Below are 27,237 nucleotides of genomic sequence, written 5' to 3'. Positions count from 1 at the left end.
ATCCTCCTGTGTCCCAAAGAAAATTAACTGCTTGTCCCCGGACTGTGCCTGTGACTACCGCTCTTCCAACGTTATCCCAGTGCGTGTCACAGACCCATGTTGGAGACTCTGGACATCGTCAATCCAGGGAGTTATAAGCGAGGTTATTTGATTGGGCATTTACGTTATGCATGGGACGAGCGTTGCCTTCTAGCTGTCACGGCTGGCGATCGTGGTCTGGCCTATTGTTTCTGGGTGGGGGGTTGGGCTGTCGGGGTCATTGGTGGTGTGGGGGGTTTTGTCTGCAATCGCGGGCAAAATGTCCTACTTGTCCACAATTGTGACACGAACCTTGTGGTGCGTGGGCTGGGGCTTGTTCTCTGGGGTACTGTTCTCGGGGGTAATATTCCTCTCTTCTGCCCTCATTTATCCATGCGGGTTCCTGGCTAGTTCTGACTGGGTACATTGTGACTTCTAATCCGTTCTGGTCCATCTGATCCTGAAGTAACTGTTCCCATGCCCTGGATAGGTGTCTAAGTACCCAAATCTCATTGTGTGTGGTATCTGCCGGGTCATAGTTTGTGCAAGCCCTTTTACCTGCTTCTATGGCATGCAAAACTAATGTACGGGGCCATTTAGTGGTATCTTCCTCATCTAGGTGAGCGCGGTTTAAATTTCCGTATACTGCCTTGAAATGTGTCCAGAGGCGACCGGCAACGGTCGGATGTTCTCCTTTCTTTTGCCGGCATTTGTTCAAACCCTCTACCGGATCCCCTTTGTTGTCTCTGATAGCATCCAATATTGCGGTCTTCATTTCCTCTAGGGTTCCTCCTCCCACGTTTTGGGGTTCTGATTGTATCGACTGGCTGAGACTCATTACAATCTATTTTACTTCCTCCCTCTCATCTAATCCATACATGACCTTTTGCTGGCGCACCCCCTCGAAGAAGCTATGTGGGTCTGCGGTGGGCTGAAATGGAGTAGTTTTAGCGCAAGCGTCCCTTAACTGGGTTACCGAAAGCGAGGTGGTGTCGGTGATATCTGGACCTGCCTGATCCCTTATCCTTCTCTCTCTGGTCATCGGATTTATGGGTGTCGGGGCAGCTGTGGGGGTTGGTGCAACCTGTGCAGCCAGTGCTGCCGGAGCTTTTCTTTTTGGGATGCGTGGCGGCTGCTTTTGACTTTCCGTTCTCTTTACAACATGTGCGTGCTTTCATTTAACTCTTCCCAATCTGCCATCTCTTCTTCATCTGTCTCGTGTGTCCCGAGGGTACACATAAAACCATTCTGAACTGAAAGTAACGACTGGAGCTTATCTATCTTCCGCTGACATTTAACGTGGTCAACGGTGCTCTGCCTGTGTTCTTTAGTGGACGGGTGGAGCGCTCTTCAAGCTGCCTGTAAATCGGCGCATTTTTTTGTTAACTGGGTGACCTGATGTTCAGTCTCCTCTCTTATCAAGACTGCGTGCTGTGTATCTTGATAGGCCTTGTGGTACTGGGTTTGGAAGCTGCTAAGGTGTACTATGCAAGACTGGTGGGCGCGTTTAACATCGGCGATTTCCCTGTCTTTGGCGGCTAACCTCTACCGGAGTTCCTCAATGTTCTCACTTTCTTTACTGTTTCCCTCATTCTCTCCCTCCTTCTCTACTAACTGTCTGCGGAGCGTCTCGACGACCTCCTCAGTGCCTCACAACTGTGCCAAGCAGCACACTATTGCCGTTGGCTTTCTAAACTTCACTGCGTTTTTCTTATAGACCTTACATAAATTCTCCCACCAAGTCTGTCCTATCTTTCCTGGTCCTGTCTCGGTGTTTGCACAAAAATTCGACCAAAGGGGCCATCCTTTCCCCTTTAAATACTTTCTCAATACATCCTCCCATACGGGGCACTGCTCTGACTTGTCAACTACTGTAACCTCGTGTTGCTGCTGCGGATTCATCATCTTCTCTATCATCTGCGCTGCCATCTCTTCTCTACTTATAATTTGGAAAGGGGGGGAATAAGGAGTCGATCGAACAATGGGTATGGCTTACAGTTATATTCCGGTTCACAATCCCTCTAGATTTGCATGCAAGTCTGCCGAGTTTACCTTACCCTTCCCTGTTAGTTACGCATCCGGTTAGTGCACACTTCGGAAATTCAGTTATTTGGTCGATATGAAACTTACTCTTGTGATTCGTTTTCTTTCCCCAATTTAATTCAAAGTTGTTGGGGGCGATTCTCCGAGCCCCGTGCCGGGCTGGTCCGGATGGGCCGAGCGGCCGCGCCATTACGGCAGAGCCCCGCCGGCGCTGTTCACCCCTGGTCGCTGCCGGCGGGAACTCTGCGGGAACGGTTGGGGGGCGGCCTGTGGGGGGGGTGGAGAGGGGCTCCTTCACCGGGGGGGGCCTCCGATGGGGTCTGGCCCACAATCGGGGCCCACCGATCGGCGGCCCGGCCTCTTTCTCCCCCCCCCCCCCCCCGGGCCTACCTTTTTGGCGCAGCCGGCGCCTGAACACCGACCCCATGTTGAGTCGGGGCCGGCGCGCTAAAGAAGTCCCCCGCACATGGGCAGGTTGGCGCGGCCCAACTGCGCATGCGCGGGTTGGCGCGGCGCCAATTTGGCGCCATGAAAGGAGGCTGGAGCGCTCCAGTGCCGTGCTGGCCCCCTATAGGTCGTACCCGGGCCCGGTTTCATGATGGCGTTCACGACAGCGCGAACACTTGGGCTCCATATTGGAGAATCGCCCCGTGGGATCTCTCGGCGTAACAAAGTCACTTCTAACCGTGTCCCGCCAGAGTCGCCAATAAATGTTGCCTTTTTACCCCTTATGTGAACCACAAGCTGTTTCTTACATTGACCAAATGACCACACAACCAGTATTTTAGCTCAAAAACACAGTTTATTAATAACACACGACTTGTATCTCCATGCAATATTACACGCGGCTCCATACTAAACTGCACCTAACAACTCAGATGATCTTTACATAACTTCGTGTGACCATCACTGTGTGAGATGAGAACAAAGAACAAAGAAATGTACAGCACAGGAACAGGCCCTTCGGCCCTCCAAGCCCGTGCCGACCATGCTGCCCGACTAAACTACAATTTTCTACACATCCTGGGTCCGTATCCTTCTATTTCCATCCTATTCATGTATTTGTCAAGATGCCCCTTAAATGTCACTATCGTCCCTGCTTCCACCACCTCCTCCGGTAGCCTTCAAGTAGCGATTGCGGGTCCTTGAACTTGGCTAGTTCATGCGCTGCATTTGGTCGCGCCCAGGCCAGTCCAAAAGAGATCGAACTCTAGTGCGCAGGGCTTTTTATCCTTCGTCTCTTTCGCACGCTTTTGGGCGGTCCTTACTCCAGGTCCAATGGATCAATAGGGTTTTCGATCACCCTCATCGATCTTAGCCAATTAGAGGGCTGATACCTCGATGGCTGGGCCGGTCCTAGCTATCATTGTCCCAGGCACGTACTTTTCCAAATAAGGAAGGTGGCGCCAGTTAGTCTGCTATCGTTGATGGCCCTTAATGCAAGTTTCAGCCAAGTCTGGTTTCTTTGCACAATACACAGAGGCTATGTAACTGTCTGTGTCCCAAATTGACCACATTTCCCATTGTCCTTTGCAGGTGGCCACTTTACATGGCTGCAAAACCTACTCAGATACGTGGAGAATGTGCAAACCACACAGACACGCGGAGAATGTGCAAACCCACACAGACACGGGGAGAATGTGCGAACCCACACAGACACGGCGAGAATGTGCAAACACACACAGACATGTGGAGAATTTGCAAACCCACACAGACACGGGGAGAATGTGCAAACCAACACAGACATGTGGAGAATTTGCAAACCCACACAGACACGGGGAGAATGTGCAAACACACACAGACACTGGGAGAATGTGCAAACCCACACAGACACGGGGAGAATGTGCAAACCCACACAGACACGGGGAGAATGTGCAAACCCACACAGACACGGGGAGAATGTGCAAACCCAGGCAGACACGGGGAGAATGTGCAAACACACGCAGACATGGGGAGAATGTGCAAACCCACACAGACACGGGGAGAATGTGTGAACCCACACAGACACGGGGAGAATGTGCAAACACACACAGACACGGGGAGCATGTGTGAACCCACACAGACACGTGGAGAATTTGCAAACCCACACAGACACGGGGAGAATGTGCAAACCCAGGCAGACACGGGGAGAATGTGCAAACACACGCAGACATGGGGAGAATGTGCAAACCCACACAGACACGGGGAGAATGTGTGAACCCACACAGACACGGGGAGAATGTGCAAACACACACAGACACGGGGAGCATGTGTGAACCCACACAGACACGTGGAGAATTTGCAAACCCACACAGACACGGGGAGAATGTGCAAACCCACACAGACACGGGGAGAATGTGCAAACCCACACAGACACGGGGAGAATGTGCAAACCCACACAGACATGTGGAGAATTTGCAAACCCACACAGACACGGGGAGAATGTGCAAACCCACACAGACATGTGGAGAATGTGCAAACCCACACAGACATGTGGAGAATGTGCAAACCCACACAGACACGGGGAGAATGTGCAAACCCACACAGACACGGGGAGAATGTGCAAACCCACACAGACACGGGGAGAATGTGCAAACCCACACAGACACGGGGAGAATGTGCAAACCCACGCAGACACGGGGAGAATGTGCAAACACACGCAGACATGGGGAGAATGTGCAAACCCACACCGACACGGGGAGAATTTGCAAACCCACACAGACACGGGGAGAATGTGCAAACCCACACAGACACGGGGAGAATGTGCAAACCCACACAGACACGGGGAGAATGTGCAAACACACGCAGACATGGGGAGAATTTGCAAACCCACGCAGACACGGGGAGAATGTGCAAACCCACACAGACACGGGGAGAATGTGCAAACCCACACAGACACGGGGAGAATGTGCAAACCCACACAGACACGGGGAGAATGTGCAAACCCACACAGACATGTGGAGAATTTGTAAACCCACACAGACACGGGGAGAATGTGCAAACCCACACAGACATGTGGAGAATGTGCAAACCCACACAGACATGTGGAGAATGTGCAAACCCACACAGACACGGGGAGAATGTGCAAACCCACACAGACACGGGGAGAATGTGCAAACCCACGCAGACACGGGGAGAATGTGCAAACCCACGCAGACACGGGGAGAATGTGCAAACCCACGCAGACACGGGGAGAATGTGCAAACACACGCAGACATGGGGAGAATGTGCAAACCCACACAGACACGGGGAGAATTTGCAAACCCACACAGACACGGGGAGAATGTGCAAACCCACACAGACACGGGGAGAATGTGCAAACCCACACACATGTGGAGAATTTGCAAACCCACACAGACACGGGGAGAATGTGCAAACCCACACAGACACGGGGAGAATGTGCAAACCCACACAGACACGTGGAGAATTTGCAAACCCACACAGACACGGGGAGAATGTGTACAAACCCACACAGACACTGGGAGAATGTGCAAACCCACACAGACACGGGGAGAATGTGCAAACCCATACAGATACGGAGAGAATGTGCAAACACACACAGGCACAGGGAGAATGTGCAAACCCACACAGACACGTGGAGAATGTGCAAACCCATACAGATACGGAGAGAATGTGCAAACACGCACAGGGAGAATGTGCAAACCCACACAGACACGGGGAGAATGTGCAAACACACAGACACGTGGAGAATGTGCAAACCCACACAGACACGGAGAGAATGTAAAAACCCCACAGACACGGGGAGCATGTGCAAACCCACACAGACACGGGGAGCATGTGCAAACTCCATACTGAATGTTACGCAAAGCCAGAATTCAATCCGGGTCCCTGACAGCAGTGCTAACCACTGTGCCACCATTTCTTTCTATCTGCTTTATCAAAACCCCTCATAATTTTGATAATTTCTATTAGATCTTTCCTTAATCTTCTCTAACCTAAACATAAACTCTCCGCTCTGAGGAGGAAAATCACAGATTCTTCAATATCTCTGCATAACTGAAGTTCCTCAGCCCGAGTATCATTCTGGTAACTCCTTTGCACCCTTTCCAAGACTTTGGCATTCTTCCCAAAGTGTGGTGGCCATAAATGTGCTTCATGTCTTGTATGATTTTTCCAGTCAGTTTCTGAACATTTGAATATCTTTCTAAAAATTCTAGGTTTCAATAGGGATCATAACACTATTTACAAAACCAATTAACCCCTATGCTTTCTTAATCGCCTGATCAAGTTGGCATTCCATTTTCAAGAGTTTGTCAATATATACCCAAAGGTTCCTCTGCTCAAAACAATACCATTTGGAATAGTGAGAGTTTGGTGACTGAGGGAGTATAAGGCTTCATTTTTATCTAAAGTCTAGTCTTTCTTTTATTTAGTTAAATAACTTAAAAGTTGCTGTTTGGTTTATAAGAAGTGTGAATTTTCAATCAGCTTTAAACAAAGCTTCTACTTGTAGGCACTTGCTGCTGAAGCTTGTTAATTAGTTAATTGGATTAGGCCAGTTTTCAGAGGCTAGATTCACAGTATAAAAGTGATCCCCAACAGTGCAGACTTTGTTTGCACTGAGTGCTGAATTTGGTGCATTTGAGTGCTATAGCGAGAGTTTGGTGACTGAGGGAGTGTGAATTTGGTGCATTTGAGTGCTATAGTGAGAGTTTGGTGACTGAGGGAGTTAGGTGAGGAGGCAGGAAGGTGCTCCTTTCATTTTGTTTCCGACATTTCCGCAAAGAGTGAGAAGAGAGCCAGGAGTTTACAGAGAGTGCAGCTGACTGGGAGCAGAGTTGGAGGGCGGAGATCCAGTTGGTCCACAGGGCAGCTATATTCTGTAAGTAAGAGGGGATGGAGGCTAGGCCAGTTGCATGCTCCTCCTGTAGGATGTGGGTGGTGAGGGATACCACCGGTGAGGGATACCACCGCTGACTATACCTATGGGAAGAGCACCCAATTCCAGCTCCTCAAAGACCGTGTTAGGAAACTGGAGCTGAAGCTGGATGAACTTCGGATCATCCGGGAGGCAGAGGGGGAGTTACAGGGAGGTAACCACACCCAAGGTACAGGACAAGAATAGCTGGGTTACAGTCAGGGGGAAAAAAACAAACAGGCAGACAGTGCAGGGATCCCTCGTGGCCGTTCCCCTTCAAAACAAGTATACCATTTTGGATGCTGTTGGGGGGGGATGACCTACCGGGGGAAGGCCCTAGCGGCCAGGTCTCTGGCACTGAGTCTGGCTCTGGGGCTCAGAAGGGAAGGGACGAGAATAGAAAAGCAATAGTTGTAGGAGATTCAATGGTTAAGGGAATAGATAGGAGATTCTGTAGTCGCGAGCGAGACTCCCGGAAGGTATGTTGCCTCCCGGTGCCAGGGCCAGGGATGTCTCGGATCGTGTCTTCAGGATCCTTAAGGGGGAGGGGGAGCAGCCAGAAGTCGTGGTGCACATTGGTACCAACGATGCAGGTAGGAAAAGGGGTGTGGAGGTAATAAATGAGTTAGGGAGTTAGGCTGGAAGTTAAAAGCCAGGACAGACAGAGTTGTCATCTCTGGTTTGTTGCCGGTGCCACGTGATAGCGAGGCTAGGAATAGGGAGAGAGTGCAGTTGAACACGTGGCTGCAGGAATGGTTTAGGAGGGAGGGCTTCAGGTATTTGGATAATTGGAGCGCATTCTGGGGAAGGTGGGACCTGTACAAGCAGGACGGGTTGCATCTGAACCAGAGGGGCACCAATATCCTGGGAGGGCGATTTTCTAGTACTCTTCGGGAGGGTTTAAACTAATTCGGCAGGGGAATGGAAACCGGATTTGTAGTCCAGCAACTAAGGTAGCCGATATTCAGGACGCCAAAGCGTGTAATGAGGCAGTGGGGAAGGGAACACTGACAAAGGAGAGTACTTGCAGGCACGGAGATGGGTTGAAGTGTGTATACTTCAACGCAAGAAGCATCAGGAATAAGGTGGGTGAACTTAAGGCATGGATCGGTACTTGGGACTATGATGTGGTGGCCATCACGGAAACTTGGATAGAAGAGGGGCAGAAATGGTTGTTGGAGGTCCCTAGTTATAGATGTTTCAATAAGATTAGGGCGGGTAGTAAAAGAGGTGGGGGGGTGGCATTGTTAATTAGAGCTAGTATAACAGCTGCAGAAAGGCAGTTCGAGGAGTATCAGCCTACTGAGGTAGTATGGGTTGAAGTCAGAAAAAGGAAAGGAGCAGTCACCTTGTTAGGAGTTTTCTATAGGCCCCCCAATAGTAGCAGAGATGTGGAGGAACAGATTGGGAAACCGATTTTGGAAAGGTGCAGAAGTCACAGGGTAGTAGTCATGGGTGACTTTAACTTCCCAAACAATGAGTGGAAACTCTTTAGATCAAATAGTTTGGATGGGGTGGTGTTTGTGCAGTGTGTCCAGGAAGCTTTTCTCCACAGTATGTAGATTGTCCGACCAGAGGAGGGGCAATATTGGATTTAGTACTTGGTAATGAACCAGGGCAAGTGATAGATTTGTTAGTGGGGGAGCATTTTGGAGATAGTGACCACAATTCTGTGACTTTCACTTTAGTAATGGAGAGGGATAGGCGCGTGCAACAGGGCAAGGTTTACAATTGGGGGAAGGGTAAATACGATGTTGTCAGACAAGAATTGAAGTGCATAAGTTGGGAACATAGGCTATCAGGGAAGGACACAAGTGAAATGTGGAACTTGTTCAAGGAACAGGTACTACGTGTCCTTGATATGTATGTCCCTGTCAGGCAGGGAAGAGATGGTCAAGTGAGGGAACCATGGTTGACAAGAGAGGTTGAATGTCTCGTTAAGAGGAAAAAGGAGACTGATGGAAGGCTGAGGAAACAAAGTTCAGACAGGGAGTTGGAGGGATACAAGATAGCCAGGAGGGAATTGAAGAAAGGGATTAGGAGAGCTCAGAGAGGGCATGAACAATCTTTGGTGGGTAGGATCAAGGAAAACCCCAAGGCCTTTTACACATATGTGAGAAATGTGAGAATGACTAGAAGGTAGGTCCGATCAAGAACAGTAGCGGGAGATTGTGTATTGAGTCTGAAGAGATAGGAGCGGTCTTGAATGAGTACTTTTTTTCTGTATTTACAAATGAGAGGGGCCATATTTTTGGAGAGGACAGTGTGAAACAGACTGGTAAGCTCGAGGAAATACTTGTTAGGAAGGAAGATGTGTTGGGCATTTTGAAAAACTTGAGGATAGACAAGTCCCCCGGGCCTGACGGGATATATCCAAGGATTCTATGGGAAGCAAGAGCTTAAATTGCAGAGCCGTTGGCAATGATCTTTTCGTCCTCACTGTCAACAGGGGTGGTACCAGGGGATTGGAGAGTGGCGAATGTCGTGCCCCTGTTGAAAAAAGGGAATAGGGATAACCCTGGGAATTATAAGCCAGTTAGTCTTACTTCGGTGGTAGGCAAAGTCATGGAAAGGGTACTGAAGGATAGGATTTCTGAGCATCTGGAAAGACACTGCTTGATTAGGGATAGTCAGCACGGATTTGTGAGGGGTAGGTCTTGCCTTACAAGTCTTATTACACCTCTTTGAGGAGGTGACCAAGCATGTGAATGAAGGTAAAGCAGTGGATGTAGTGTACATGGATTTTAGTAAGTCATTTGATAAGGTTCCCCATGGTAGGCTTCTGCAGAAAGAATGGAGGCATGGGATAGTGGGGAATTTGGCCAGTTGGATAACGAACTGGCTAACCGATAGAAGTCAGAGAGTGGTGGTGGATGGCAAATATTCAGCCTGGATCCCAGTTACCAGTGGCGTACCGCAGGGATCAGTTCTGGGTCCTCTGCTGTTTGTGATGTTCATTAATGACTTGGATGAGGGAGTTGAAGGGTGGGTCAGTAAATTTGCAGACGATACGAAGATTGGTGGAGTTGTGGATAGTGAGGAGGGCTGTTGTCGGCTGCAAAGAGACATAGATAGGATGCAGAGCTGGGCTGAGAAGTGGCAGATGGAGTTTAACACTGAAAAGTGTGAGGTTGTCCATTTTGGAAGGACAAATATGAATGCGGATTACAGGGTTAACGGTAGAGTTCTTGGCAATGTGGAGGAGCAGAGAGATCTTGGGGTCTATGTTCATACATCTTTGAAAGTTGCCACTCACGTGGATAGAGCTGTGAAGAAGGCCTAAGGTGTGCTAGTGTTTATTAACAGAGGGATTGAATTTAAGAGCCGTGAGGTGATGATGCAGCTGTATAAAACCTTGGTAAGGCCACATTTGGAGTACTGTGTACAGTTCTGGTCGCCTCATTTTAGGAAGGATGTGGAAGCTTTGGAAAAGGTGCAAAGGATATTTACCAGGATGTTGCCTGGAATGGAGAGTAGGTCTTACGAGGAAAGGTTGAGGGTGATAGGCCTTTTCTCATTAGAACGGAGAAGGATGAGGGGCGACTTGATAGAGGTTTATAAGATGATCAGGGGAATAGATAGAGTAGACAGTCAGAGACTTTTTCCCCGGGTGGAATAAACCATTACAAGGGACATAAATTTAAGGTGAATGGTGGAAGATATAGGGTGGATGTCAGAGATAGGTTCTTTACCCAGAGAGTAATGGGGGCATGGAATGCACTGCCTGTGGAAGTAGTTGAGTCGGAAACATTAGGGACCTTCAAGCAGCTATTGGATAGGTACATGGATTACGGTAAAATGATATAGTGTAGATTTATTTGTTCTTAAGGGCAGCACGGTAGCATTGTGGATAGCACAATTGCTTCACAGCTCCAGGGTCCCAGGTTTGATTCCGGCTTGGGTCACTGTCTGTGCGGAGTCTGCACATCCTCCCCGTGTGTGCGTGGGTTTCCTCCGGGTGCTCCGGTTTCCTCCCACAGTCCAAAGGTGTGCAGGTTAGGTGGATTGGCCATGATAAATTGCCCTTAGTGTCCAAAATTGCCCTTAGTGTTGGGTGGAGGTGTTGAGTTTGGGTAGGGTGCTCTTTCCAAGAGCCGGTGCAGACTCAATGGGCCGAATGGCCTCCTTCTGCACTGTAAATTCAATGATAATCTATGATTAAACTAGGACAAGGGTTCGGCACAACATCGTGGGCCGAAAGGCCTGTTCTGTGCTGTATTTTTCTATGTTCTATGTTCTATTATGCTTCCTCTCCATGTTGTTTAGTGCGTATATTAAATTACATATCTTAAATTATCCATCTGCCACATCTCTGCCCATATGCACAGTCTATGTCCTCCAGAAGTCTGCCAATGTCCTGCTCACTCTTTCCTACATTACCACATTTGGTATTGTCCGCAAAGCTCAAATTATATCTATTGTTATGGGCCAGGGTTTAGAGAACCCCAAAGTGTATCATGGAGTTCACCTGACCCACAACTTTCAATAGATTCTGGTTATGGGGAGCACACGGCCCACTCTACAGGTGTGATGCAACAGAGATCTACAGTACTTTTAAATTGAAACAATGTTTATTCATGAAACCAGTTAATACTTTATAAACCCACAGTAAACATCTTAACAACTATCAACACCAATGAACCCCGCAAAGAATACAGTACTCCATAAGTAATTCTTATACTTTCCTTGCAACATCCATAAGACAAAAAAAAAACTTTTTACAGAAAGACATCAAGTTTAACTTCTCTACAGAAACAGGTATTATTTTTAAATCACCAAAGTTCTGGAGACAGTCTTTAGATTTCAGAGAGAGATCCTTACACAGCTACTTGCTTTGTCTGCAGCTATCCAGCTCTCAAAACGAATCTAAAATGCACCCTGTAGCAGACCGCCCAAAGCAAAAGTAAAAGCAGACAGACAGTCTAGCTTGACCCACTGTCTGACATCACTACAGCCATCCGATAAACACCCATTTCTTAAAGGTACACCCACTACAGCTATTATATAAACACCCATTTCTTAAAGGTACATCCACTACAGCTATTGTATAAACATTCATTGCTTAAAGGTACTCTCACATGACACCTCCCCCAAGAAAAAAAAAAGAACTATCAACTTCAAGATGGTTTCATTTTTCACTTTTTTCACTTTTCTTTAAGAAATATTGACAGTGAATATATGTTTTTTTTTTTAACAAAACATAACACACAAACATTTATAATAACATACTCCGCTTTAGTTCTTCTTCCTCCAACTGAACTCCTTCATTGACAGTTTCTCTGAACAAGAAGGTCTCTGCACGATCCATCCATTCCTCTACACCTCAGCATTTCTCTTTAAAGTCAGATACTTTAGTTCAATCTGATCACAGAGTCCCTTGTAATTCCCCAACACAGGAGCATTGGCTATCACATCTTTCAGGCAGTCAAATGCTTGCTGAAACTCCGCTGTCCACATAAATTTGCTACGCTTCTTTAGCAAGTCCATCAGTGGAGCAACCACATTGCTATAATTTGGCACACATTTCTGGTAGAATCCACTCGTGCCAAGAAATATCATTATCCCCCTTCGTGTCGAGGGTATTGGAAACTCCCCAATAACTTTTGTTTTCACATCCGTGGGACCATTCAACCCTATCCGATTGTATGGCAAAGGAAAGTGACTTGGGCTTTTCCCAAGTCACTTTTGGCTAGGTTTACCACCAAACGCGCCTCCTGAAGTCGATCGAATAACTCCATCAGATGTTTTAAATTTTCTTTCCATGTCTGGCTGAAAATTACCAGATCGTCGATATATACCGCACAATTGGGTAATCCTGAAACAACTTTGTTAGTTAACCATTGAAATGTGGCTGGGGCGTTTTTCATGCCAAATGGCATAACTTTGAATTGGTATATACCATCTGGAGGCACAAAAGCTGAAATCTCCTTCACCCTTTCGGATAAAGGTACCTGCCAGTAACCTTTAAGTAAATCCAGTTTGGAAACTAATTGTCCCACTTTCTCAATGCAATCCTCCAAACGTGGGATAGGATAAGAGTCCGTTCTTGTAACTGTATTAACATTTCTATAGTCCACACACAACCGTTGGGTACCGTCTGGTTTAGGTACCATCACTATGGGTGAGCTCCATTGGTTGCAAACCACTTCAATTATGCCATTTTTAAGCATACTCTCAATTTCTTTGTTAACCTGTGCTAATTTTAATGGGTTAAGTCTATATGGATGTTGTTTAATTGGAACAGCATTTCCAACATCTACACCATGTATAGCCATTTTAGTGCTTCCCAACCTATCTCCACAAACTTGACCATGTGATATCAATAACTCTTTCAGGTCAGTTCGTTTTTCCTCTGGAAGGTAATTCAACAATTTATCCCAATTTTTAAGAACATCCTCATTTTCCAATTTAATTTGAGGGATGTCAAATTCCATGTCATCTGGATTTGGTTTGTCACTTTGAGTTAGAATTATTAAAACCTTCTCCTTTTGTTCTCCTTCCCTTTCAAAGTACCCTTTAAGCATATTCACATGACACACGCGGTGAGTTTTCCTTCTATCTGGCGTTTTTACCACATAATTCACCACACTTAATTTCCTTTCAATCTGATAAGGTCCAAAAAACCTTGCTTTTAAAGGTTCACCTACCACTGGTAACAAGACTGAAACTTTATCTCCACTGGCAAAACTACGAACATAGAACATAGAACATAGAACATAGAACATAGAACATAGAACATAGAACGATACAGCGCAGTACAGGCCCTTCGGCCCACGATGTTGCACCGAAACAAAAGCCATCTAACCTACACTATGCCATTATCATCCATATGCTTATCCAATAAACTTTTAAATGCCCTCAATGTTGGTGAGTTCACTACTGTTGCAGGTAGGGCATTCCACGGCCTCACCACTCTTTGCGTAAAGAACCTACCTCTGACCTCTGTCCTATATCTATTACCCCTCAGTTTAAGGCTATGTCCCCTCGTGCCAGCCATTTCCATCCGCGGGAGAAGGCTCTCACTGTCCACCCTATCTAACCCCCTGATCATTTTGTATGCCTCTATTAAGTCTCCTCTTAACCTTCTTCTCTCCAACGAAAACAACCTCAAGTCCATCAGCCTTTCCTCATAAGATTTTCCCTCCATACCAGGCAACATCCTGGTAAATCTCCTCTGCACCCGCTCCAAAGCCTCCACGTCCTTCCTATGATGCGGTGACCAGAACTGTACGCAATACTCCAAATGCGGCCGTACCAGAGTTTTGTACAGCTGCAACATGACCTCATGACTCCGGCACTCAATTGCTCTACCAATAAAGGCCAACATTCCATAGGCCTTCTTCACAACCCTATCAACCTGGGTGGCAACTTTCAGGGATCTATGTACATGGACACCTAGATCCCTCTGCTCATCCACACTTCCAAGAACTTTACCATTAGCCAAATATTCCGCATTCCTGTTATTCCTTCCAACTTTTAAATGTTGTCTAGCCAATTCACCTGCTCTATTTAATCGTTCCCTAAAATTTGACACATAACCCAATAATGGAAGTTCTGATTTCTCACTCACCAATTTTTCCTCAATCAATTTAAGTGGTCCTCTTACCTCATGACCAGAAATTAGTTCAAATTTGGTTGACTCATTAGGTGCATCCCTAATTGCAAACAGTACGAATGGAATCCCTTTATTGCAATCCTCTGGATAATCTTGACAATACGCCCTCAACATTGTCTTTAATGCCTGATGCCACCTTTCTAACGCTCCCTGCGATTCTGGATGGTACGCAGTTGATTTAAATTGTTTTATTCCTAAACTATCCATTACTTATTTGAATAACTTTGAGGTAAAATTTGATCCTTGATTCGATTGTATGTCTGTGGGAAGTCCATATCTAGTAAAGAATTTAAGTAACTCCTCCAAAATCTTTTTAGCTGTAATATTACATACTGGAATGGCCTCTGGAAATAAGAACATAAGAACTAGGAGCAGGAGTAGGCCATCTGGCCCCTCGAGCCTGCTCCGCCATTCAATGAGATCATGGCTGATCTTTTGTGGACTCAGCTCCACTTTCCGGCCCGAACACCATAACCCTTAATCCCTTTATTCTTCAAAAAACTATCTATATTGATCTAGTATCTAGTAGACACATCCATTATAGTCAAAAGATATTGATTCCCACTTTTCATTTGAGGAAGTGGTCCGACGCAATCAATTAAGATCCTTGTAAAAGGTTCCTAAAATGCTGGAATGGGTATTAAGGGCGCTGGTTTTATCACTGCTTGAGGTTTCCCTATCACTTGACATGTGTGACATGATCGACAAAATTTCAACTACATCTTTATGTTGGCTGGGCCAATAAAAATTATTTTGTGTTTTCCTTACTCCCACCTCATGTGCTACTCGCAACACCTCCTTTCTATACCCTACTGGCAATACTACTTGATGAACTTCTGCCACTTTTCATCCTCCTGCATATGTAAAGGTCTCCATTTTCTCATCAAAACACCATTTTTACTGTAATAACACTCCGGTATACACTCAGATTCCTCTTCCGTGTATGCTTTCAGATACATCCGTTTTATTTCTATATCTTTCTGTTGTAACTCCGCCAATTTTCCTGAACTAAAAATATCTGCCTCATCCTCCACCTGTTCCTGTTCTTCTTTTTCAACCGTCTGATCAAAAATCGTTTCTGATAATTGAACTTCAACTTTATTTTCACACTCTGATTTCTCCTCTTGTCTTAACCTGTGACTATGCGACCTTGTTGCTACACAATCCGGAAAAATCCCAGGATACTCGTCCTTCAACACTTCAATTGTCTGATTTTCCACTGGCTTATCAACCACAGTAGGCATTACTCCCACTTGTGGTCCAGCTATATCATTACCCAAGATAAACTGTATTCCTGGACAAGATAGTTTATCTATTACTCCTACTACCACTTCACCACTCTTCACTGGACTTTCCAACCTTACCTTATATAATGGAACACTACTCTTCTCACCCTGAATTCCCCATATTACCACCCTTTCTGGCAATATTCTTCCCAAACTACATAATTCCTCATCTCTTACCATTAAAGATTGCTTAGCTCCCGTATCTCTTAAAATTGTGACTTCTTTACCTGCTCCTCCTCATACACATGAGTAAACTTTACCCACACAAGCAAATTCTTCAAAGAGATCTGGCACCTTCTCATCAATCATCTCTTGATCAGGCTGTACAATCTTTTGCACCTCCTTCGCTTCACTTGGGCTTTCATTTACCACTTTTACAAACCCCACTGTCTTATCTTGTTTTACCACATCAGCCTTCCCAGTGCTTTTCTTCCACCACCAACACTAACTTTACATGGCTTAGTTTGTTACAGTTGAAACTTTTTATTTCTTTTCCACCCTCCTGGATTTCTTTTTTAATCTGAGGTACACTCTCTTTATTGTCTCCCATCAGATCACCTTTACCTTTACCACTTGAGTATTTCTCATGTCCCCAGTTTCTATCCCTCACCGGCTGAAACTGATGTCGGAAACCAAGCTTTGATTTATGAACTAATTCATAATCATCTGCCATTTCCGCTGCTAATCTCGCAGTTTTAACCCTCTGTTCTTCCACATGATTTCTCACTACATCAGGAATTGAATTTTTAAACTCCTCCAAAAGTATAATTTCTCTGAGAGCTTCATACGTTTGGTCCATTTTCAAAGCCCTTATCCACCTATCAAAATTACTCTGTTTGAGCCTTTCAAACTCCATGTATGTTTGACCAAATTATTTCCTTAAATTTCTAAACCTTTGTCTGTAAGCTTAAGGCACTAGCTCATATGCACTTAAGATGGATTTCTTCACCTCCTCATACGTTCCAGATACCTCCTCCGGTAGTCATGCAAACACTTCACTAGCTCTACCTACCAGCTTTGTTTGAATCAGTAACACCCACATGTCCTGCGGCCATTTCATTTGTTTAGCTACCTTCTGAAATGAAATGAAAAAGGCTTCCACTTCGTCTCGTCAAACCTTGGCAATGCTTGGACATATTTAAATAGATTCCCACCAAGCCTTCGACTATGACGCTCTTTCTCACTATCCTCATCACTATCATCCAACTGTACGTTTCCCTTTACGTCTGCCAATTTTAACTGATTGTCATATTTCATGGCCATTTTCTGAAGTTCAAACTCCCTCTCTTTATCTTTTTGTTCTGCTAGGGCTATTCTTTCTTTTCTCCTTTCTTCTCTCTCCTTTTCTTTTTCCTCTTTCCCTCTTTCTCTTTTTTTTTCCTCTCTCTCTTCCTCTCTTTCTTTTTCCTCTCTCTCACTCTAGTATTCCAGCCGCTTTAATTCTTGCTGATGTTCCATTTGTTTAATTTGCAACTGAATTTTTGCCATTTCCAATTAATCAAACTCTATCTCAGGCAACTTTAAATGCTTAACCACCTCATTTTTTTGCATTTTATCAGTTAAGGTTAACTGCAATGTTTTTGCCAAATCTAACATCTGCGTTTCTTTTCTGTCCGTAAAGTACTACATGTGACATTCTCCACCCCCAAAAACTTCTGAGCCTCTGAAAGAGCCATTGTTCACAACACTCTCCCCACTTAAACTAAAATACCATACCTGAAAAGCAACAATCCTTCACTGTCTTTAAGTTCACAAAAGCCAATCCAATAGATAGCCTTTTATCCCGGACGAGCCCCCAATTGTTATGGTCGAGGATTTTCAGAACCCCAAAATGTATCATGGAGTTCAACCAACCTCTCCCTTTAATGGATTTGTTGCTTTTCCGAGCACACGGCTTTTTCCCTAGGTGTGGGATTACAATTATGGACATGTGGGTTTTTAAACACAAAACACTGTTTATTCCATGAACTCAACTTAACATCTTAAATAAACATTGGATCTCTTAACACCCCTTACTTCAAAGATAACTCAGAAAATATTGCAACCGTAAATAATTCCTTAAAATGTTCCTTCAAACTTCCAAGAGACTTAACACCTCTAAACAGTATCAGATCAGGTTAAAGGATATATACATTTTCTGTCGAATGGCAGAGACTGTCGCAAACTGGCTTTCTACTTTTAAAGTGCTCTCAGCAAAACCAGCCAGGCACTTTTTAGCTGCTCTCAGCAAAACCAAACTGCAAAACTTGCAGCTCTCTGGAAACACACAGACACTGCTTTTAAACTGAAACTAAAAACCTGCAAAATGGCTGAGCTAAAGCCCAGCCCCACCCACTCTCTGATATCACAGTTTTCTTAAAGGTACATTGCTTACACATCCATTTCTTAAAGGCACTCTTGCATGACAATTCATTCAGTGCCTCACCCATTTCCTGTGGCTCCACACAGAGATTCCCTCCCCTGTCCTTCAGTGGGCCAACTCTTTCCCTGGCTATCCTCTTGCTTTTTATGTACGTGTAAAAAGCCTTGGGACTTTCCTTAATCCTATTTGCCAATGACTTTTCGTGACCCCTTTTTGCCCTCCTGACTACTTGCTTAAGTTCCTTCCTACTTTCCTTATATTCCACACAGCTTCGGCTGTTCCCAGCCTTCTAGCCCTGACAAATGCCTCCTTTTTCTTTTTGACGAGGCCTACTATATCTATCGTTATCCAAGGTTCCTGAAATTTGCCGTATTTATCCTTCTTCCTCACAGGGACATGCCAGTCCTGAATTCCTTTCAACTGATATTTGAAAGCCTCCCACATGTCAGATGATGATTTATCCTCAAACATCTGCCCCCAATCGAGGTTCTTCAGTTCCCGCCTAATATTGTTATAAATAGCCTTCCCCAATTTAGCACATTCACCCTAGGACCATTCTTATCCTTGTCCACCAGCACTTTAAAACTTACTGAATTGTGGTCACTGTTCCCGAAATGCTCCTCTACTGAAACTTCTGCCACCTGGCCGGGCTCATTCCCCAATACCAGGTCCAGTACAGCCCTTCCCTAGTTGGACTATCTACATATTGTTTTAAGAAGCCCTCCCGGATGCTCCTTACAAACTCTGCCCCATCCAAGCCCCTAGGTCTAAGTGAGTCCCAGCCAATATTGGGGAAGTTAAAGTCTCCCATCACAACAACCCTGTTGCTTTTACTCCTTTCCAAATTCTGTCTACCTATCTGCTCCTCTATCTCCCGGTGGGTGGCCTGCAGTAAACCCCAAATTGTGACTGCACCCTTCTTATTCCTGATCTCTACCCATATAGCCTCAAGGTGTCCTCCCGCAGTACAGTTGTGATATTCTCCCTAACCAGTAACGCAACTCCTCCACCCCTTTTACATCCTCCTCTATCCCGCCTGAAACATCTAAATCCTGGAACGTTGAGCTGCCAATCCTGTCCTTCCCTCAACCAGGTCTCTGTAATGGCAGCAGCATCATAGTTCCAAGTACAAATCCAAGCTCTAAGTTCATCTGCCTTACCTGTTATACTTCTTGCATTAAAACATATGCACTTCAGGCCACCAGTCCTGCTGTTTTCAGCAACATCTCCCTGTCTGCTCTTCCTCAGAGCCATACTGGCCCTATTTCCTAGTTCTCCCTCAATTTTTTCACCTTCTGACCTATTGCTCCGGTACCCACCACCCAGTGTTGAGCACTGTCTTTGTCGTTTGTGTTGAGCACAGTCATTGTTGTGTTGAGCACTGTCTTTGTCTACTGTGTTGAGTACTGCCTTTGCTGTGTTGAGTACTGCCTTTGCTGTGTTGAGTACTGCCTTTGCTGTGTTGAGTACTGCCTTTGCTGTGTTGAGTACTGCCTTTGCTGTGTTGAGTACTGCCTTTGCTGTGTTGAGTACTGCCTTTGCTGTGTTGAGTACTGCCTTTGCTGTGTTGAGTACTGCCTTTGCTGTGTTGAGTACTGCCTTTGCTGTGTTGAGTACTGCCTTTGCTGTGTTGAGCACTGTCTTTGTCTGCTGTGTTGAGCACTGCCTTTGCTGTGTTGAGTACTGCCTTTGCTGTGTTGAGCACAGCCTTTGCTGTGTTGAGCACTGTCTTTGTCTGCTGTGTTGAGCACTGTCTTTGTCTGCTGTGTTGAGCACTGCCTTTGCTGTGTTGAGTACTGCCTTTGCTGTGTTGAGCACTGTCTTTGTCTGCTGTGTTGAGCACTGTCTTTGTCTGCTGTGTTGAGCACTGCCTTTGCTGTGTTGAGCACAGCCTTTGCTGTGTTGAGCACTGTCTTTGTCTGCTGTGTTGAGCACTGTCTTTGTCTGCTGTGTTGAGTACTGCCTTTGCTGTGTTGAGTACTGCCTTTGCTGTGTTGAGCACAGCCTTTGCTGTGTTGAGCACTGTCTTTGTTGTGTTGTGTTGAGCACTGTCTTTGTTGTGTTGTGTTGAGCACTGCCTTTGCTGTGTTGAGCACTGCCTTTGCTGTGTTGAGCACTGTCTTTGTCTGTTGTGTTGAGCACTGCCTTTGTCTGTTGTGTTGAGCACTGTCTTTGTCTGTTGTGTTGAGCACTGCCTTTGCTGTGTTGAGCACTGCCTTTGCTGTGTTGAGCACTGTCTTTGCTGTGTTGAGCACTGTCTTTGTCTGTTGTGTTGAGCACTGCCTTTGCTGTGTTGAGCACTGTCTTTGCTGTGTTGAGCACTGTCTTTGCTGTGTTGAGCACTGCCTTTGCTGTGTTGAGCACTGCCTTTGCTGTGTTGAGCACTGCCTTTGCTGTGTTGAGCACTGCCTTTGCTGTGTTGAGCACTGCCTTTGCTGTGTTGAGCACTGCCTTTGCTGTGTTGAGCACTGCCTTTGCTGTGTTGAGCACTGCCTTTGTCTGTTGTGTTGAGCACTGCCTTTGTCTGTTGTGTTGAGCACTGCCTTTGTCTGCTGTGTTGAGCACTGCCTTTGTCTGCTGTGTTGAGCACTGCCTTTGCTGTGTTGAGCACTGTCTTTGCTGTGTTGAGCACTGTCTTTGTCTGTTGTGTTGAGCACTGCCTTTGCTGTGTTGAGCACTGCCTTTGCTGTGTTGAGCACTGCCTTTGCTGTGTTGAGCACTGCCTTTGTCTGTTGTGTTGAGCACTGCCTTTGTCTGTTGTGTTGAGCACTGCCTTTGTCTGCTGTGTTGAGCACTGCCTTTGCTGTGTTGAGCACTGCCTTTGCTGTGTTGAGCACTGCCTTTGCTGTGTTGAGCACTGCCTTTGCTGAGCACTGTGGGTGGTTTTCTCCGTCCTGCCAGTCAGATTTCTGCTTCAGCACGCCGTCAGAATTCTCCGTTTCACCGGCTGTTCAATGGGGTTTCCCATTGTGGGGCAGCCCCACGCCGTCGGGAAAACCCCGGGCTGCCGGCAAAATGGAGCATCCCGACGGCGGAGAATTTAGCCCTGTGTTTGTTATGTTGAGCACTGCCTTTGTTCATAGACTTTCATAGAATTTACAGAGCAGAAGGAGGCCATTCGGCCCATCGAGTCTGCACCGGCTCTTGGAAAGAGCACCCTACCCAAGGTCAACACCGCCACCCTATCCCCATAACCCAGTAACCCCACCCAACACTAAGGGCAATTTTGGACAGTAAGGGCAATTTATCATGGCCAATCCACCTAACCCGCACATCTTTGGACTGTGGGAGGAAACCGGAGCACCTGGAGGAAACCCATGCACACACGGGGAGGATGTGCAGACTCCGCACAGACAGTGACCCAAGCCAGAATCGAACCTGGGACCCTGGAGCTGTGAAGCAATTGTGCTATCCACAAGGCTACCGTGCTGCCCCTGTTGTGTTAAGCACGCCATTAGGATGCTCCGTTTTGCCAGCTGTTCAATGGGGTTTCTCATTGTGGGGCAGCCCCACACCGTCGGTAAAACCCTGGACTGCCGGCAAAACAGAGCATCCCCGATGCGGAGAATTCGGCCCTGTGTTTGTTGTGTTGAACACTGTCTTTGTTGTGTTGAGCACTGCCTTTGCTGTGTTGAGTACTGTCTTTGTTGTGTTGAGCACTATGTTTGTCTGTTGTGTTGAGCACTATGTTTGTCTGTTGTGTTGAGCACTATGTTTGTCTGTTGTGTTGAGCACTATGTTTGTCTGTTGTGTTGAGCACTATGTTTGTCTGTTGTGTTGAGCACTATGTTTGTCTGTTGTGTTGAGCACTGTCTTCGTCTGTTGTGTTGAGCACTGTCTTCGTCTGTTATATTGAGCACTGTTTTTGTTGTGTTGAGCACTATGTTTGTCTGTTGTGTTGAGCACTGTCTTCGTCTGTTATATTGAGTACTGTTTTTGTTGTGTTGAGCACTATGTTTGTCTGTTGTGTTGAGCACTATGTTTGTCTGTTGTGTTGAGCACTATGTTTGTCTGTTGTGTTGAGCACTGTCTTTGCTGTGCTGAGCACTGTCTTCGTCTGTTGTGCTGAGCACTGCCTTTGTCTGTTGTGTTGAGCACTATGTCTGTTGTGTTAAGCACTGTCTTTGTTGTGCTGAGCACTGCCTTTGTCTGTTGTGTTAAGCACTGTCTTTGTTGCATTGAGCACTGTCTTTGTTGCATTGAGCACTGTCTTTGTTGCATTGAGCACTGTCTTTGTTGCATTGAGCACTGTCTTTGTTGCATTGAGCACTGTCATTGTTCTGTTGAGCACTGTCTTTGTTGCATTGAGCACTGTCTTTGTTGTGTTGAGCACTGTCTTCGTCTGTTATATTGAGCACTGTCATTGTTGTGTTGAGCACTGTCTTTGTCTGTTGTGTTGAGCACTATGTTTGTCTGTTGTGTTGAGCACTGTCTTTGTCTGTTGTGTTGAGCACTGTCTTTGTCTGTTGTGTTGAGCACTGTCTTTGTTGTGTTGAGCACTGTCTTTGTTGTGCTGAGCACTGTCTTTGTTATATTGAGCACTGTCTTTGTTGTGTTGACCAATGTCGACTGTGTTTCTTCTAGATCACTACCAGAGGAGTGTGGAGGATCGATTCCTCCAGCGCCCAACATCCAGGCACCTCCTCTTCCTCCAGGATTCGTATCCCGGGACATGTTTCAGGCTGATCTGCATTTGAACAGAGGCAAGTAAACCAGAGACACAGATCCTTCAGAGTGACAGCTCACACACAAAGCATTGAGTTGTAACCATATTCAATCTCTCCCTGAGTCCAGTCAGTAACCTCCAGTTGTCAGAGGAGCATTGTATGTGTGTACCTGTTATAACCCAAAGGAGGCCATGAGACTGGAGGTGACCTCGGAATATGAGCACCCAGTAATGCGGGGCCGGGGTTTCCTCCTTAACTGGGGCAATCAGACATCTAGTATAAAACCCCTGACCTGGGAGCAGGTCATGGAGGGAGATCCTTCAGGGAGTGGAGAGTGTAATATCGTAAATAAATATAATCTTTGTTTTTTACTTGCCTGGTCAATACATGCTTCTTTCACGGATTCTATAGCACCTAAAATGGAGGTGATGTTACATGCCGCTCCTCCCTCAGGAGTTTAGTATCAGGAATTTGGGCCAGACAGTCCATAATTTACCATCCATTAATTTTATTCAATTACAGATGGAAAATTGGAGCAGGGGGTGAAAATTCTTTGCATACATTCCTAGATGCAAAGTCCTGTGACAGGAAGATGCATTGATAAAATTTACCTTATTGTGTTTAATCAACAACAACTTGTCTTTATATAGCAGCTGTTAATATAGTAAAATGTCCCAAGATGCTTAAGAATGCCATTATCAATAAAACTAATTTTAACACTGAGCGACAGGAGGAGACGTCAGGACAGATGTGACCAAAAGTTGAGTCCCAGAGCTGAGGGCCAATGCAATTGGAAGCATGGCTGCCAATTGTAGAATCCTTAAAACTAGGAAGTGCAGATATTTCTAAGGCTTATCGACCTGGAGGAGATTACAGAGATTGGGAGGGATGGTCATTGCATTGGAGGGATTTGAAAACCAGGGTGAGAATTCTAAACTCAGAGCATTGCTTTACCAGGTCAGTGAGCAGAGGAGTCTGTGGGGAATAGGACTTGGTGCAAGTTAGGATACAGGCAGCCGAGTTCTGCATGTTGATACAGGGGGGTAAGATTGGAGGCTGACCAGGAGCGCATTGGAATAGCCAGGTCTGGAAGTAACAAAGGCATTGATATGGGTTTCAGCAGGAGATGAGATGAGACAGGGTCACAGTTGGGCAATGTTGGAGAAATGTCAGTGGGCAATCTTGGTGATGATTGCCAGCTCGTTTCAGGATCAGACACAGCACCACGGTTGTGAATGGTCCACTCAACTTCAGGCAACTGCTAGAAATGGAACTGATGATCAGGGAACAAAAATTGTGAGAGAAACAAAAGGCAATATCCAATGTCTTCCCACTCTTTAGATGAAGAAGAATTTCTGCTCATCCAGTATTAGATGTCAGAGAAGCAACTTAAAATCATAGACCGTAGTTGTGTCAAGAGAGGTCATGATGGGTTACAGCCTGAGTCTCTTCAGCATACACGTGGAACGTGGTGTGGATTTTGGATCGCTATCAGTGTTTAGTCAACATTAAATGTTTAAGCTGCAGCTTTTGGGAGGAACTGTGAATCTGGAGCTGTCTAGGGTGCTCTGGGCCTCTTTCTCTGAGGCAAGCGAAGAATGTCAAAACCTAAAAGGTTGGTGGAACTATGTATAATCAGTGACATTTTGATGGTATAGCAACTGAGTTTAAGGGTAAGCTATTTAAAAGCTGTTCTTATCTATGATGAACCTAGCTTTACCAGCTTTTACTTGTCGTCTCACTGTCAACTTCACCATCACTCAGAGCTTCTCCTGCCCATCTGCCTATGATCTACAGATGAGGAATTTTGGATGTTTATGATGGTGACTCACTTTTAACCCAATTTCTCCTGGGTGCAGTTTAAATGACTGTTGGAACTTACCTGTGAGGCCCCATTCTAGGCTCCTTAACAGGCATGAGGACCATCTGCCTCAAGCAAAGGAATTCTCATTTAAATATGTAGATCTGGCTCTGATTACATCATTGGGATCTAATTACTATTTTAACTAGAGGTCTTTGCGGGGAAGGCTGTTGTGGATTTTTTTGCCAGGCCAGCCTATTGGAAAGAGGTGTCAGGAATAGCAGGGGTGCAAAGAGGGTAATAATTCTCACCTCCACAATTACACATCAACCAAGAACAGAACTTGTGTGCCGAGCAGTCACCCATTAATGGGACACTGATTTAGCCAGTGTAATGAGTCACGGATGTTATTGGTCCAGAAATTGCTGAGGCACCGGACCTCATGGCAACCGCCATGAATTGGATTTCTTCCCTTAGATTGTATCTTTATTATGTTGGAAATTGCTGGAAGTTCAAGCTGTCAACATGTGTTTCATTAGAACGACAGAGGTTGAGGGGGTGACCTGATAGAGGTCTACAAGATTATGTGGGGCCTGGATAGAGTGGATGGGCAGGCATTCTTTCCCAGGCTGGAGGGGGCATAGGTTTAAGTTCCATGGGGCAAGGTTTAGAGGAGATGTGCGAGGCAGGTTTTTTACACAGAGGGTGGTGAGTTCCTGGAACGCATTGCCGGGGGAGGTTGTGGAAGCACGTACATTAACAACATTCAAAAGGCATCTCGACAAATACATGGATAGGATGGGTATAGAGGGGCAGCACGGTGGCACAGCGGTTAGCATTGTTGCCTACGGCACTGAGGACCCGGGTTCAAATCCCGGCCCTGGGTCACTGTGGAGTTTGCACATTCTCCCCATGTCTGCGTGGGTTTCACCCCACAATCCAAAGATTGCCCCTTAATTGGAAAAAATAATTGGGTACTCTAAAGTTATTTTAAAAAAGGATGAGGACAGAGGGATACGGCACAAGGAAGTGCTGAGGGTTTTGGTCAAGGGTGGTATCATGGCCAGTACAGGCTTGTAGGGCTGAAGGGCCTGTTCCTGTGCTAAATTAGAACATAGAACATTACAGTGCAGTACAGGCCCTTCGGCCCTCGATGTTGCGCCGACCTGTGAAACCACTCTAAAGCCCATCGACACTATTCCCTTATCGTCCATATGTCTGTCCAATGACCATTTGAATGCCCTTAGTGTTGGCGAGTCCACTACTGTTGCAGGCAGGGCATTCCACGCCCTTACTACTCTCTGAGTAAAGAACCTACCTCTGACATCTGTCTTATATCTATCTCCCCTCAATTTAAAGCTATGTCCCCTCGTGCTAGACATCACCATCCGAGGAAAAAGGCTCTCACTGTCCACCCTTTCCAATCCTCTGATCATCTTGTATGCCTCAATTACGTCACCTCTTAACCTTCTTCTCTCGAACGAAAACAGCCTCAAGTCCCTCAGCCTTTCCTCATAAGATCTTCCCTCCATACCAGGCAACATTTTGGTAAATCTCCTCTGCACCCTTTCCAATGCGTCCACATCCTTCCTATAATGCGGCGACGAGAATTGCACGCAATACTCCAAATGCGGCCGCACCAGAGTTTTGTACAGCTGCAACATGACCTCATGGCTCCGAAACTCAATCCCTCTACCAATAAAAGCTAACACACCGTACGCCTTCTTAACAATCCTCTCAACCTGAGTGGCAACTTTCAGGGATCTATGTACATGGACACCGAGATCTCTCTGCTCATCCACACTGCCAAGAATCGTACCATTAGCCCAGTACTCGGTCTTCCTGTTATTCCTTCCAAAATGAATCACCTCACACTTTTCTGCATTAAACTCCATTTGCCACCTCTCAGCCCAGCGCTGCAGCTTGTCTATGTCCCTCTGTAACTTGTAACATCCTTCTGCACTGTCCACAACTCCACCGACTTTAGTGTCATCTGCAAATTTACTCACCCATCCTTCTCCAGGTCAAATGACATAAAAATGACAAACAACAGTGGCCCAAAAACAGATCCTTGTGGTACACCACTAGTAACTGGACTCCAGTCTGAACATTTCTCATCAGCCACCACCCTTTGTCTTCTTCCAGCGAGCCAATTTCTGATCCAAACTGCTAAATGACCCTGAATCCCATGCCTCCGTATTTTCTGCAGTAGCCTACTATGGGGAACCTTATCAAACGCTTTACTGAAATCCATATGCACCACATCAGCTGCTTTACCCTCATCCATCTGTTTGGTCACCTTCTCAAAGAACTCAATCAGGTTTGTGAGGCACGACCTATCCTTCACAAAACCGTGTTGACTATCTCTAATCAAATTATTCCTTTCCAGATGATTATACGTCCTATCTCTTATAAACCTTTCCAAGATTTTGCCCACAACAGAAGTAAGGCTCACTGGTCTATAGTTACCGGGGTTGTCTCTACTCCCCTTCTTGAACAAGGGGACAACATTTGCTATCCTCCAGTCTTCTGGCACTATTCCTGTAGACAGAGATGACTTAAAGATCAAAGCCAAAGGCTCAGCAAT

The 27,237-nt window shown here is 45.9% G+C and overlaps 1 protein-coding gene across 1 annotated transcript in view; it reads left to right on the top strand.

The window, feature by feature from the left end:
• myo15b (myosin XVB) overlaps window positions 1–27,237 on the top strand; it is a 462,078-nt gene that overhangs the window by 362,567 nt on the left and 72,274 nt on the right. Inside the window, exon 19 of the mRNA XM_072481964.1 lies at window positions 22,767–22,885. Within this exon, the coding sequence (XP_072338065.1) occupies window positions 22,767–22,885 (119 nt within the window). The remainder of the gene's footprint in view (window positions 1–22,766; window positions 22,886–27,237) is intronic.

The sequence above is a fragment of the Scyliorhinus torazame genome, chromosome 18 (assembly GCF_047496885.1).
Source record: "Scyliorhinus torazame isolate Kashiwa2021f chromosome 18, sScyTor2.1, whole genome shotgun sequence".
Taxonomy (NCBI): Eukaryota; Metazoa; Chordata; class Chondrichthyes; order Carcharhiniformes; family Scyliorhinidae; genus Scyliorhinus; species Scyliorhinus torazame.
Note: the sequence above shows the minus strand (reverse complement) of the source record. Positions and strands in the feature narration are given on the sequence as shown.